Genomic DNA, 14850 nt, shown 5'->3' on the forward strand with positions numbered 1-14850 from the left:
GGGGAATCAGCAGAGCCTGGTATATCAAGTTGAGGCAGGGCCAAGCCATGCACGGTTTTTTCAGTTACGTGTTTTACAGTTTGCCTGGATCAGGGTACATACTGAATTGACGGACACATCTCCAAGAGTCCTTTAGCTTGGTGGCCCCCTTGCCTCTCTTTCCTCACCTTGGAATTCACTTCATGGAGATGGAGATGGCATTTTGTCTTGTGGCCCAGAGATAACAGCAAAGAGTTATCAGCACTAGAAAAGAATTAGAGATCATAGCGTGAACGGCCCCAGATGGAAGTCTCTAGAAACCACGAGGTGTTGTTGGGGGAAGAACCCTTAATTCCCCAGTCTGAGTCTTCCGGACAGGCCCCAGGACTCTCCTTTGCCACTCTAGCCTCTAGCCTCCTCTGGGTAGGGGTGGAGATGAGCAAGTGTCTGGTCCTGCAGGCTGGGAGTGGGTGTCCTGGCTCTGACTGGGCTCCCAAGGGCCATCTGAGGCCCACAGTTCCCCAGCATGGAAGTCCCCTGTGCGGGGCTGGCTGAGTCACACTCCCCAAGTCTCCTCCCTGTGCTGCGCCCCCCTTCTCCCCGCCCCCCTTCTCACGTGTCTGTTTCTTCTCTCCTCCATGCTATGGCAGTGGTGCCCGGTGCTGATGAGACAATACTTGGTGCAGCCCCAGGCAGTCCTTTTCCAGGTAATTTCCTAGGGACCCAAATGACTCGAGTCTGCGGCTAGGGTTCCTCGGCCTCTCAGTACTTGTCCCCAGCTTGCTTCCCTTCTCCCATCCATCAGGTTCCCATGAGCTTCCTGCAGGCAGGCAGCAGGGCTTTAGAATGAACACACCATTTCCCCCTGTCTCACTTGCATGGCCTTTCCCTCTGGAACGGGCCTAGGAGAGACTGAGCTGGGACAAGAGTCCCATGTGGTCACTCCAAGCTCCATGTCTGGCTACCATCGGGCCGGGACTTCAAATGACAGAGAACAGTGAAGTGCCCCCACCTCTCTGCTCCTCAGAGTTGTCGCCTCAGATGAGGTGGCTCTGGGCATCTTTGTCACTCTGTTGTTCAAGAACAAGCGAGTGAGCGAGCGAGCGAGCGGGCGAGGCCAACCGTACACTGGAGCCTACTATCTGTCAAGGAGGGGGCACAGTCTGAGCTGGTGGTCACGGCCTCCGGGAACTCAGGGGAGTCTGTGGCTGCAGGCGTAGGGGGTTGAGGCCGCTGTGTGTGGGGGACTGAGCAGTCTGTGAACTGCTGGCCTCGGTTACTGTCTCTTTCTGGGTCATGGGCAAGGACAGCAGCAGGGGCTCCCAGGAGAGGGAGCAGGAGCTGACATGACAGCTTCAGACAAACACTGAAGGGCTCAGAGAAGGGGAAATGGGGAACACAGCTGGGGTCTGTGAGCAGGGTTGGCTGGGATGGGGTGATGTGCCCAGGAGTGTGGGTACATCAACACACACTGTATGTGCCCTCCACACCCCATTGGCTAGCCCTTGGCTTCCCAACAGTGAGAAATGCAAGAGGACAGGCATTGCTACCAGGAACAGGGGCACCGGGAGCACTCTCCTCCGGCTCATCTTTCCATCTGTCTGTCTTCCTTTTTCCATGTGTCTCTCTCTCCCAGGTCCCATTTTTTACAAAGGACTTGTTTGCAGTGGTCTGAGAAGTGATTGAACTTATCTAAGTCAGGCTAAGGAGTCCATGTGTAGCCTAGAGAAAAGGGGATGCTGTTCTTCCAGGCCCAGCAGTGATGTCTGGGTGCTAGTTGAACACTGAATTTGACTGCGCTTCCTGCCAGCCAAAGCAAGAGGGGATAGACAATGGTTTCTAATGTTCTAGTTGTTTGATCAGAGGCAAATTAACAACTCAGCATGGGAAATAACCTTTTTTCCCCAGTGAATTATGAGAAGGAAGGGCAAGGAATTTGAATATTCTAATGGACAGTGTCTCCAGAGGTTAAAAAATACCTTTGTATGACCCTTTTCTTTTTATTGTCTTAAATAGATGGACTTCTCCAGGGGCTTTAACCAATACTGGACAGGGACCTAACTTTCTTGTCACCTGACTTGATGAGGAGTTCTGGTGGGAGGAGGCAGGGCATGTGACTGTATCACTTGGAGCTACTGTTTAAAGACTTTTTAGTTAATTCCTTTGTTAATTTCTGCTTTTTGAGATAACATCTCACTGTGTAGCCCAGGCTGGCCTGGGTCCCTCTGCCTCATGGCTGCTAAGATGATAGGCATGTGCTGCCATTCCTGGCCTCCAGTAAATTCTTGAGATCTGTAGTTTATATCATGTGGATGGAAAATCCACTCATTCGTTAATTTATTCATTCCTTCAAGACACACTCGGGGTGGGGGGAGGCTGTAGGGAGGCCCTATGTTCTGAAAAAAGAGAAACAAATAGCTGTTATATATGGAGGTGCTACGACAGAGTCAGATACAAAAAGCCACATAGTGAGGAAGTGCAGGAGGAGTGACGATTTTGTTGGTGGCTACAGGGCCGGGGATAGCTTCGCTAAGGAGGCCACGTTTGAGCTGGGTCTTATGGACAATGCAGGAGCTCTGGACATAGTGAGATGGTAGAGACAGGCCGCCTGGAATGTCAGAGGCACAGCCCGTTCAGCCATGTTTGTGGAAGCCCAGGAGATCAGAGAGAACACAGTAGCCCTTAAAACATCACAGGCAGCTCCGAGGATAGACTGGAGGGAAAACCAAACACCCACATAAAAGATAGCATCCTGCTCCTAGAGGAGCAGAGGAAGGATCCTCAGATCCCAACAACAGAGGCTGGAACCCTGCTGGGTGGCGACCAAGTTGCTGAAGCCTCGTTTGTTTGTGAGAACCATAGCCCACAAGCCTGGGCTCCTTAGTCAGGTTCTTCCTCTTGGCCTCCTGGAAGCCAGTGGTCTTTAGGGACTGGCAGAGTGGGCCTTCCCCACGTGGTGGAAATACCTAGTCTTGCAAACCCAACTGTTTAGAGTGACTCCATGCACTTTGTCTGACTCTGAACAGAATCAAATACTGGTTTCCACCTGGAAATTTAGATACATGAGGAGGCAGGAAATCTCTATCAGCCACACTTTCTGCACCCGGCTCTGTCTGTCTCCTAGGGAGAAACCTAAGCTTTCCCCGACAGGCCCAGCTGCCAGCCAGGTCTGCAAATGAAGTCCTGAAGGCTGTTGCGGCCAGGGATGGGTGTGAGGGGTGTGCTGACTCTTGGCTGGAATGCTAGGGGCCTGGAGGAGCCCTCATTGTTGATCTTTGTATCCATGGAAGAGGTCCAACGTGGTCCACTTCCAGCCGGTCTACCTTCACGTCCACTTCCTCAGTTGTACCCCATCCTGGCCTGCCTCCCTCCTTCCCTTCACCTCTCAGCTCTGCTCAGCTGCTCCAACCCAAGGGATGGAGCTTGCTCAGCCCACCCCCCAGAAACCTTTCCTGACCACACCACACCCCATGAGAATGAATGGCTCTGTGCCTTCCTCCACCTTGGATGGACTTTCTAGGGCTCTGCATCTTTCTCTGGGAGCTCGTGGAGGGTTTCTTCTGTCTCACAGACCCGCATGCACACAGCAGGGCCTAGCATGGGTGAAATAAATGTCCACTCACTGTGCTCAGGCATCCAGGGAGACACAGGAAGAGGAACTAGGACCCATGTCCAGGCATCCAGGAAATGGATCTCAAAAGAGACCCTCCCAGAGGCATAGCAGTGCGCTGAAGGGGGTAGCTGCCTCTGGCGAGCTTTTATCTCAGATGCATTCTCAGCAGACTAGAGGCTAGGGCATGCTCAATTCTGTCCTACAGGGAGGGAATCTAGACAGTGACCTTCCCCCAACAGCTCCCTGCTGCATGGGATGCAGACATGCTCTTCAAATGCTACTGTTTCCACCTCACAGCAAGAAATGTATTTTCCTCTCTACCCACTGATATGTGAACCATGATTTACAAAATAGGGCTTAACTTCTCTAGGTGTGGAAGCCTCGGTCTCTGTTCTATTCCTTCTAATTCCATTACCAATGAGCTGGGGAAATAGCTCAGCCGGTAGACTGCCTGGCTGGCATGCATGACGCCTTGAGTTCAATCCCCAGCATGGCAGGAAATTGAGTGTTCTGATCCATGCTCGCTATCCTGGCCCTGGGGCAGTGAATGTAGAAGCATCAGAAGTTCAAGGTCATTTTCAGCTACACAGTATGTTTAGGCTAGCCTAGGCTACGTGAAACCATGTCTCAAAACAACCCCAAAATAGCAGCAACAAGAACCCACTAAAAGAAAACAAAACAAAAACTCAACTTCAAATAGTTGGAACCAACTGTTTGATTTCATCACTGTTACGGGTTTGGGCCTCACAGTTGGATAATCATTAGGGTAACTGTCAAGATGCTGGGGTGAGATGGACCCATGTTTGAATCCTGGTGCCTAGGTGCTGTGTAGCTTTAAGCACATCAAATTTCTTCTAGAATTGACATCTCAAGCTCTTGCATTGAGAAGTGGAATAACACAGGCCCCTTCGTGGGCAGAGGTTGAGATGGAAGTCACAGGTGAAGTCCTTGACACAGCGGTCTCTGAAAGTCGGAAAGTACTTCCTGAGCAGTGGAGCTGCGAGGGACTGCAGGCCCTGGTGTCCCGAGGTGGTGCCCATTGAGGACAGCTCGGCCAGAACCCCTGGGGCTTATCCATCATCTTCCAGAAGAGGCCGATTCCAAAAACATGTAACGAAGAATCCCTAGGCCCAGAGCAGGCCCAGGTACTCCAAGGGAGAAGCCAGGCTGGGGGCCAGGTCTACCTGCCCCAGGGACCATTAGAGAAGTGCAGTAATAACATGGTGTGCTATTGGCACAGGGGTAGATAAATGGACCAACGAAACAGGATCCAGGCTGGGACGCCATCTGTGCACATATGGAACCTTGATATATGGGTAAGGAGACGTACAAATCAGCAGGAAGAGATGGGCTCTTAATAACCCGCAAGGGGCAACTGGTTATCCATTCAGAAGTAGGGAGAAGGAAGAAATTAGATTTTTATACCAGACACAAAAATCAATCCCAGGTGGATTAGAGGCCTAAATGCAAAAGGCACAGCCACCTAATATGGTCAGCTCCAGGTCCTGCCCAAACTCCACAGGTACAAACATGGCCTCATGGGAGAGAGAATGAGGCCTTGGGGAGGGGCACAGGGCTGCTCACACAAGGTGGCCTGTGACAGTGAAGACAGGAACAGGCTTGGTCATCTTCCCGTCTCACCTGCTCTGGAAAGTCTTCTCCTGGTGACCATTCTGCAGGTGACATGTGTCCCGCTCCATCTACTGGTCCTGCCAAGTGACGCCTCAGAAATAGCAACCATCATTTCCCCAAGTGCACGAGGAGCTCCCAATCACAGGCTCTCAGCCTACTCACCCACCTACTATGGTCCCTGCCTGCCAAGTATATCATCTTGAACAGACGGGGCCGTGACCTCCGTTGGCAAAGCCAGGCTCCAGAGAAGCCCCCAGCCAAAACTTGGTACACACAACCAAATTCTTTGGCTGAAGTGTTTGCAGGGGTTTGGGAAGGAGGCAGAGACATGCCGTTTGTGGCTATAATGTAGTCTTTCCTTGAATGGAAAAGTCCAGGTTGGTTTCTTTTCTGCCTTCCCCTGGAGGTCATTCTGCAAAGGTTTCATGACGCACCACAGGCTTGGATTTTATGAGTGACTTAAAGAAACGGACATGACTCACTGCCCAGCACATTCGGTTGTCGTGGGTTTGATAAATCTGACGTCCGTCCCTGGAATACTCAGCACACAAGTGTTCATCTACTTCCAGAATCCGAAAGTCACTCATCAAACTGTGACTCAGTTGGCTCTATGTACTGAATTAGGGCTGGGAACCCTCGGTCAGCTAGCCCCTGGATTGGGATTCTGTCTGATCATATGTGGACACAACCCTCCTCCTCTTGAACCCCAATTTGTCTATCTGTGAAATGGGTCTGGATTAGGTGATTCCTTCAACTCCTTTTTAACACTTGTTTCGGGGGTCCCACCCTGTTGCCTGAGAGCCCCCAAACCAGAAGCCATGTGGCCCCTGTCCTTGGAGGTTGACTCTTCTTTCTGCCTTGCTTACTTTGGCCCCCTCCCTGGCCTGTGGGGCTGAGCCGGGAAATCTGCTGGTTAGATCTGACTTCTGGGGATGCCGTGTGGACTCCTGCCCATCTTTTCTCCCGGGAACAGTGGTTGGTTCTGGATACATGTGCTGCTCCGTTGAGCTGCATCTGCCCTTTCAGCCTGGGTTTCCCAGAACCTCTATGGACAGATCATGGCCTTGCATCTGATCAGGGTGCCTCTGGGCTACATGCTGAGATGTCTGCTTCCTCTTTCAGACCACAGAGTATTCAGCCATGGCCTCGCTGGCCGGAGGCCTGGATGACATGAAAGCCAACTTGACAAGCCCCACCCCTGCGGACATCGGAAGCAGTGTGCCGGGCCCACAGTCCTACCCCATTGTCACAGGTGAGCATACTTGAATGGGGATTTGGTGGGGAGAGAGAGAGAGAGAGAGAGAGAGAATGAATGTGAGGGGGGAAGTTGTTCTTGATGCTTTTGGATATGACTGGCCCCGGCTTTAACGAGGTTATAAGGTCCCAGCTCAGGTCAGGTGGCAGACTGCTGTGGAACACAGGTTGTGGCTGAGATGTGACATGACTGCATGCTGCTCCGATATATCTACAGCATAATAAAGGCTGGGAGAGGCAGGGCTTGCCCTGTCAGAGGGGACCCTGTGGTGAGGCCAGGCACTCAAAGGACTGGGATTTCTCCTTTTCATGAGCTGGGGAAATCTGTTGGTCGGCATCAACCTCCAGGAGTAGAGAGACTCTTTGTAAGTTATCACTGGCATTTCAGATTTCCAAGCAGAGGCTGGGTACAGAAGGGCTGGGAGGGACTGGGTATACGCCAAGCAGCTGGCTTTCCCAGCAGCCTCCACTATCACCGTCAGTGTGAAGACTGAGAGCTGGGCCCTCAGGCTGGTGGTGCAGCTCAGCAATAGAGTGCTGCCCGGCATGTGCTGGGCCTGAGTTCTGTCCTCGCACAGGCCTCCACTCCCTGCAGGGTTCCAGCTGTGTGTGTCAGCCATGTCATCCTGGGTGAGTGGTATCAGAATTCCAGCTGTGCTTTTCTGATCTGTATGCTGGGGACAGGGACAATGGCTATAGCGCGGGGCTCTTGTGAGGATGACTAGGTTCCCCCACAGGAGGAGCTTGGACTCTTGGCTAGCACAAAGTAATCACCCAGCAAGTGGTCTGCTGTGATTCCTCAGACCTCCTTATGTGGTCTCTGTAGCTTGCTGCTGTGGGGAGTTCCCTTCTCCAGCCCAGCACTGTGGAGCCCTGGAACAGCCACTATACCAGCTCTGGGAGGGTGTCTCACCCAGGAGGCAGGAGGGTCTCCAGAACATGGAACAGACAGACAGTGGGGGCTGGTGGGCTATACTGGGGTTTGGAATTAGGGATCCAGCCAGAGATGATGGCAAGACGTCTCCATTGGCTGATGGACATAACCTCAAAGTAGTAACAGAGCCAAGAAATTCTCATGTATTAGAATTTGAAGAGAAGTGGTGAACGAGGCAAGAGCTGAGGCACAGGGGTCCCTCAGTGACAAGACTAGAGGACTGTCTCTGGGACCTAACAGTTAAGTCAGCCCTGGGGCTCAGGGGAAAGGTAACCGTGTGCAGGTCTGGGTACTACCTGAGGGTCTGACAGAGCAAGAGTGACCTGTCCTCAGTTTGGCTAAGATGGGGAACAGCCCGAAGCCAGGTGAGCCTCAGAGAGGGGATACACGGAAGGGATGCCAGCCAGTGAGCTCCAGTCAGTTTCCGGCAGACCCCTGCCAGACCTCACCAGGGACCTCAGTGACAGTATTCCCATTATACAGGGACAGAAGCCAAGCTCAGACATGCCTGCTGTATGGAGTAAAAAGCAGAGTTATAGTCACCCTAGCCTCCTAGAAGACCACACAGCAGAGGAAAAGTTTTGGACAGGATTTAGGAAATGAGTTTGGGCACATGCTTATCTAGGTGGCTAATAGTCCAGTGAACACTGAGTCTAAGATCCTTGTCTGTGGGAATGAGATGCATGTTTGCTAGCTAAGGCTAATCTAGCCTTCAGATAAATCTAATTGGGCCTCATGGGACTTTTAGAGAATTTGAGCCAAGACTTAAAAAAAAAAAATCTAGCCTCCTGTCTTCTCAAAAAATTAGAAGAGCTGGCCCCATTGGGCTGTAGTCCCGTGGGTCATGGCAGGTGGGGCTCAGTGTCAGCAGCTCCTCAGACAGGCCTCCATGGTCTCTAGCCAAAGGCCACCTCATTCACGTGAGAAGCCGTGCATGAGAAGGAGTGTGTATTATACTTGGATCCACAGAGCTGCAGAAAGTCAGCTGGGTGCTCCAGGAGCTCCCCGTATAAACATCCCTGACCAGAGTTAGGGGTATGCTTAGTTCTGAAATGTCAGCGACATTCTAGAGCAGGGCGTGGGAGTGCACACCTGTGGGACCAGCGCTCAGGAGGCTGAGCTGGAAGATCAGGAGTTGGAGGCCAGCCTGGGCTGCATAGGAAGACCCAGTTTCAAAACACAAAAATGAACATACAAAACGGAGGGCATATTCTAATTGTCAGTATAATCATTAACTTTCTTATACATAAATAATAATTAGCATAATAGAGCAAACCCTTCAATGACGATACACACAATACCAGAGAATAAATTTAGCTTTAGAGCCACAATGATACAGGAGAATAATGGAGAGATGTTTGCTCCTAGACTGTCAGGAAGACGTTCTTTCCCCAAGTCTCCTCTTACCTTAGAGCAATCCCAAGGAAAACGCAACAGACTTTGAGAAAAATCATCAAAATGCTGCTAAGTGTTGGCTAAATAAATACTACAGGATAGCTAGAGATGTTCTGAAGTAGAGCTTCTAGGACATTCCAAAACATATGACAAGGAGCCACACGCACATACACACACACGCACACACACAACCAAACAAACAAGCAAAAACAATAAATGTAATAAAATTTTAAGTAAAAACAAAAATGTATAATAATTCTATAGTAACTAAAACTATTGTCGAAACCGAGCTTTCAAACACATGGACCAGAATGGGCAGGATACAAACAGGTCCAAATACACTGTAGTCAGATCCCTGCTTCACTGTCTCCACTGAAACCAGTGGGTTGTGAGGTAACAGATATGCTAATTAGCCAGGTTTAGTCATGACACATTGTAATGTATATCAAGACACCACTCTGTACCCCATAAACATGTATATTTATGTATCATTTATAACAAATTCCCAGATAGCCAAATCTTTAAAAAAATAAAGCCATAATAAACGGACAAAAAAAACACCTAGGGAAAATTATAATTTTAGGGTAGAAAAGGCCTTTAAAAATGTTTCAAATATCAATGATTGAAAAATGTTAAAAAGTAAGTTTTTTAATGTAAAAAACATCCAAAGACAAAAAGGAAAGCTAGGGTAGGGAATGCAATACAGATGGTAAACATTAATCTATTTAATATGTAAAGAGCTTTTGTGTACACACAAAATATTGCTAGGCACTGTTTTTAATATGGGTGTGTGTGTGTCTCCTTCTCTGTATGTGCACCATATGTGTGCAGATACCCAAAGAGGCCAGAAGAGGGTGTCAGGTCTCCTGGAACTGAAGTCACAGGTTATTACGAGCTGTCTGGTGTGGGTTCTGAGAACCAAATCTGGGTCCTCTGCAAGAGCAACAAGTCCCCTGAACTGTTGAGCCCCCTCTCCAGCCTCTATATAAAGGGCTTAAAAAAAAAATAAGAAGGGGGCAGGAGAGATGCCTCGGCAGTTGAGAGCACACTCTGCTCTTGCAGAGGGCCTGAGTTCCAATCCCAGCACCGGTGACAGGTGGCTCACCCCCATCTCCAGATCTGACACCTCTGACCTCTGCAGGCAATTCACCAGTGTCCACATACTCTACACAGACACTCACGCATATGCATATTTAAAAATAGTAAAGAGAAATATTTTCAAAATTAATAAAAATAATCTGTAGAAAAACTAGACAGTGAATGGGCAGTTTGTTGGCAAAAATGCGGTGCCTCAAGAGTGTATGGGGAGATGTGCGCCTGCCTCATTGTCTCAAAGCTGCAAATTAAAACAGCTCTGAGATGCTTGAACTGATACCATTAGCTCTGTGTTAAGGCTTGGTGTTGGAAAGGGCACAGGAAAGATATTTTCCTATATTGCTATTGTAATTCCTGTTGGAGGAAAACTTGACAGTGTCCATCAAGGTTTTAGATACATTTAAGTACCCTCTGACTCAGAAGTTTTTATACCCTTTAAGGAACTTTCCTCCAGGCCTGCAATGATGGTTTTGCCCGTCATTTATAAAGGCAAACAAGTGGAACCAAAGCAGGCCCTGCAATAGAAATGGGCTCAGTAGATTATGGTGCTTCCGCACAATGCAACATTACGCTACCATGAAAAGAAAGGCAAGGGGCTGGAGAGAGAGAGAGGGCTCAGTGGTTAAGAGTGCTTGGCTTCCTTTCAGAAGACCCAGGTTCTGTTCTCAGCACCCATATCAGGTAGCTCACAACCTCCTGAAACTGAAACTACAGCTCAGGGGATCTGTTTTGCCCACACCCCGCTCCTCCCCCCACCCCCAACACATGTTGAGCTAGAGGCTGGAGAGGTGGCTCAGTGGTTAAGAGCACTTGCTGCCCTTACAGAGGACTCAGGTTTGATCCGCAGCACCCATCATGTGGCTCACACCTGCCTGTAACTCCAGTGCTCTCTTCTGGCCTCTGTAGGCACCTGCATGAATGTGGTGCACATAGAGACAAGTGGGCTCACACACATATACAAGTGATAATACATGTTTTTTTTTTTTTTTAAAGGAGAGCTATCTATACCAACCTGAATGTCTAGGACATACATTAGATTACAAAAACAAATTGTAGAAGAATGAAGTATGATCCCATGTATAAAAATGAAAATGCAAAACATAACATGAAATTGACTGCCATTAGTGGAACCACTGAATTCACACAGTGGACAGTCACATACTTGTATACACATCGTATGTAGCAGATGCTTGTGCATGAAGTTTCAGTAGGAGGCCTCTGCACCCCTTTCTCTGTCTTACAGGGCATTGAATCCCTGTCCTATCATAGTGAGTGAGGTTTTCATTTATCCCCACCAGACTCTCTTTGGATTAGCAAATGTTTGCAGAATCTCCCCCCCCCCCCCCGCCCTTATGTTCTTGATATCTGAGTTTACAAAGAATATAGCCTATTGTCTTGTTTACCTTTCTAGTGCTGGGATAAGACACCATGACTGAGGCAACTTATAAAAGAAAGCATTCAATGGGGCTAATGGTTCCAAAAGGTTCAAGCTCATGACCATGCGGAGTCTAGCAGCAGGCAGGCTTGACACTGAGGCAGTAGCTGAGAGCTTACATTCTGATCCACAAATAGGAGGCTGAGAAAGAGGCACTGGGAATAATGCTAGCTTTTGAAACCTCAAGTCCACCCCCAGTGACACACCTCTTCCAACAAGGTCACACCTCCTAATCCTTCCCAAACAGTTCCACCAACTGTGGACCAAGCATTCAAATATATGAGCCTGTGGGGGCCGTTCTCATCCAAACCACCACATCTGTTTTCATATCCACTTTTAAATAAAATCAAAACAGTTCCTGAACTATGAAGTCAAAGAGGAACTAAGTGATATGTATTTTCTAGGTACACATTCTGAAAGTCCGTACTGCAGGACATAATGAGGTGAGCTAGGGCCTCCTGGTACACAGAACACATGTACGAAGGAGTGTGGATGGAGGACTTACATGGGCTCATCCTGGCATTATGGTTTACCAGCAGGCTGAGGAACTCCTGGCACAGCTCCAAGTGAGACACAGTAGCTGGGGTCCTAGGGAATGTGAGGTGTGTGAAGACTGTGGAAACAGCAGGCTCACACTTAATAGAAACAAATTCAAGTGTCTGTAAACAGGTTTTCACCTACTTGAATGTTTGGTGGGATGAGGCAATAGTAAAGGCAAAAGAGAAATGAGGTCTGTCTGTCCGTCAGCCAGCAAATGCCCCTCAGCATAGAAAACCCCACAAACATTCCAGGCCTTGAAGGAGAGACTGCGGGGCTCTTGGGCCCCGAATCTCCGTTACCTCAGCCTGTGGTAGTGGCGGGCTGCAGAAGTCCAGAACTCTTCGATCCTCCAGCCCACCTCTGTCCCTCTTTCCTGGCCACAAAGAGAATGGGGGAGGGGGTCCCTGAGCTACCCCATCCTTGCTTCCACAAGTCAGGCAGCCCAAGGAAGGTCTCATTAGAGACGGAGTCAGTTTCTCTGTACCGTTTATATGCTGCATTAAATATTAAGCTAAACCCTGCTCTGCCAGCCGGGGCCACGCTTCAGAAACCACTCACCATCTGCAAATTTGGTGACATGACCAGCCAGTTCCGGCACTGTCAGCAGTTTAGGCCCGACCTGGTTGGGACTAATTATCTGCAGGTGTGTCCTTGGGCCACAGGCCTGCTGATGGGGCAGCTACTGGGTTTACCTACCTACAAAAGGGGGTGGCGGGTAGGGTGCCAGGCTCCTAGCTTCTGCCTGCCTCCCCACTGGTCAAAGAGCTGACAGTCTTGCCCCCACCTGGGCCCACCTGACCTTTTGCCTTTGAGAACAAAGGAGTTGGGCCAACATATGACCCTGTGGTCTCTTTCCTGGGGACCATTTCTTTGCATCAGCAGATTGGAATGACACTGAGAAAGGCCTCCTTTGGCCTCACAAGTGTGGGAGGCTCTTTCTGGTAGTGGCCTGGGCCCGGGGATCTGAGACATCCTGGCCACTGCTCCCATCAATCCACAGAGGCCATTCTATAACACAGTGGATGAGACTCACAAAGGCAGAGAGAGCAGCTGTCAGGTCCCAAGTCTCCAGCTCTGCCTGCTACATCCAATGTTTGGAGCATCAGGACCCCAAACATGGCCGCTTAAGAAAGCACACTCCTGCCCTCTTGATCTGAGCAGAAACTGAGGCTAGAGGAAGGAGCACCAGACCGGGAGTCAGAGGGGTGGGGTTAAGTTGGACTTGCCACTTAAGTGCTCTTATGTTGGGGGCAGATTCGGCGTCCTCTCTAAGCCTCAGTTATGAAATGGGGGAATGGCCGTTTCTGTTGCCTGCCTTCGATGTTTGGGGTTTTGTCTTATTTTTAATTTTCTGGTTTGTGATACTGGTGATCCCAGCAAGACTGCATGTTAGGCAAGTCCACTGGGTGGTGGTGGTGATGTCTGTATTGGCATCTGGCATTTGTGAGGATCATTTGAGTGGACCTTGCATAGGGCTAAGAAGCGTGGTGCTGAACGTATGTCTTGGTTCTTATGTAAATGAATCCTTTACCTCCATCCTCGGTGTATAACACAAAGACCCTCCCAGTGCCAGTTTCCTATGGAGGCGGGTAGGAGTCCCTTGGGGACTCTCCAAGGGTCCTTATTCTGCCTGTACAAGTCCACACAGAACGAGGTTCAGGACATTTGCTGTCAGGACATCTGGCTGAGGGGCTGGGAGAAAAAATGCCTGCCTGAGTGCATGCATGGATGTGTTCTCATATGCGTGCCTTGTAATTCTCTGTGTGTGTGTGCTCATGTGGGTGTGCACACCTGTGTGTTCTGACACGTGTGTGTGCATAAGCATGGAGGCCGGAGGTCGATGTTGGCTGTCATTCTTGATCCTTCTTGACCTTATTTTTGAACCAGAACTGTTCACTGTACCTGGAGTTCACCAGCTCAGCTGCCCTAGCTGGCCAGTGAGCTTCGGAATCTGCCTGTCTCTGCTTCTCCAGGATGGGGGTTACAGATGAATACTGCCCTACCTTTCAAACACATGGGTATTGGGGAGATGAGCTCAGCATGCTTGTGCAGCCAGCAACTGCCACCTGGGCCATCTCCCCATCTGAGAAACACTGAAAAACCCTGCATTTCTTTGGGCCTGTGAACGGAGGGACTCGGACCCTTGGGGTGGTCTCCAGGGTTGGGAGGCGGTTCCAGGCCCCTGGTGGGCCACCTCCTCATGCTGAGTGACTCAGGGAGCTTTCCTAAGGAGGCTTCCTGCTCGGATGTGCTCTGCTTCCCACTCAAGCTCCCTCTGGCTGGCCGCCAGGCAGCTCTGAACAGCCAATTGTTCATCTTTCCGTGGGGAACACCTCTTTTGACCCACTTTTTATGAGGCTTTTGGAGACTCATCAGATGCAGCTAAATACCTCTTCCCTCAGAGTGGAGTCATAATGAATAATGAAAGCAAGACACTGAGAAATGTCTGTGTTCAGGCTGCTGAAATGTGCCAGGAAAGTGACAATAGAAGCTGTCATACAGTATGAGAGCTGGGACCCAGTGCTGGGCCACCAGCTTCCAGTGGAAGACACTGGGCTGTGGATGTTGCTCTGTGCATTGGAAAGGGATGATACTAGTACCTACACACTCTGTGGGGCCTCTGGGGACAGTCTCTGCCCTCACTGGGTATGCCTGCATGCTAGGGCGTGTGTGAGGGGAGAAAGTCAGCACAGAGTGAACACACAGTGTGCTTTCATAATGTCAGGGGCTCTGGAGAAAATACCAAGGGGAGAATATGGAAAGACCGAGTGGGGAGTGAGGGGAGGGTGGTGAGGCGGTCTTCCCAGAATGTGATCTGAGGTTTAAATTATGAGAAGTTTGGGGATTCTTTGGGGAAAACAGATTTCCAGCAGAAGACACAGCCCCAGGAAGTGCCCTATAAATGTATACATGAGAGAATGAGGGGCCTCCGGGGTGGGGCCATTTCTCAGTTCCCTGTCTGCCACGAGTTGG

The 14850-nt window shown here is 49.9% G+C and overlaps 1 protein-coding gene across 5 annotated transcripts in view; it reads left to right on the forward strand.

Moving 5' to 3' along the window:
• The window catches only part of Pax5 (paired box 5), a 186601-nt gene that overhangs the window by 100131 nt on the left and 71620 nt on the right, over positions 1–14850 (forward strand). For 3 of the 5 annotated variants that reach the window (XM_052717643.1, XM_052717644.1, XM_052717647.1), the window contains 2 exons: positions 630–686; positions 6347–6476. In XM_052717643.1, coding sequence (XP_052573603.1) covers positions 630–686; positions 6347–6476 — 187 coding nt within the window. The remainder of the gene's footprint in view (positions 1–629; positions 687–6346; positions 6477–14850) is intronic. The other 2 variants (XM_052717645.1, XM_052717646.1) reach the window with 1 other exon arrangement.

Source organism: Peromyscus californicus, unplaced genomic scaffold (assembly GCF_007827085.1).
Source record: "Peromyscus californicus insignis strain IS unplaced genomic scaffold, ASM782708v3 Scaffold_5__1_contigs__length_169319896, whole genome shotgun sequence".
Taxonomy (NCBI): Eukaryota; Metazoa; Chordata; class Mammalia; order Rodentia; family Cricetidae; genus Peromyscus; species Peromyscus californicus.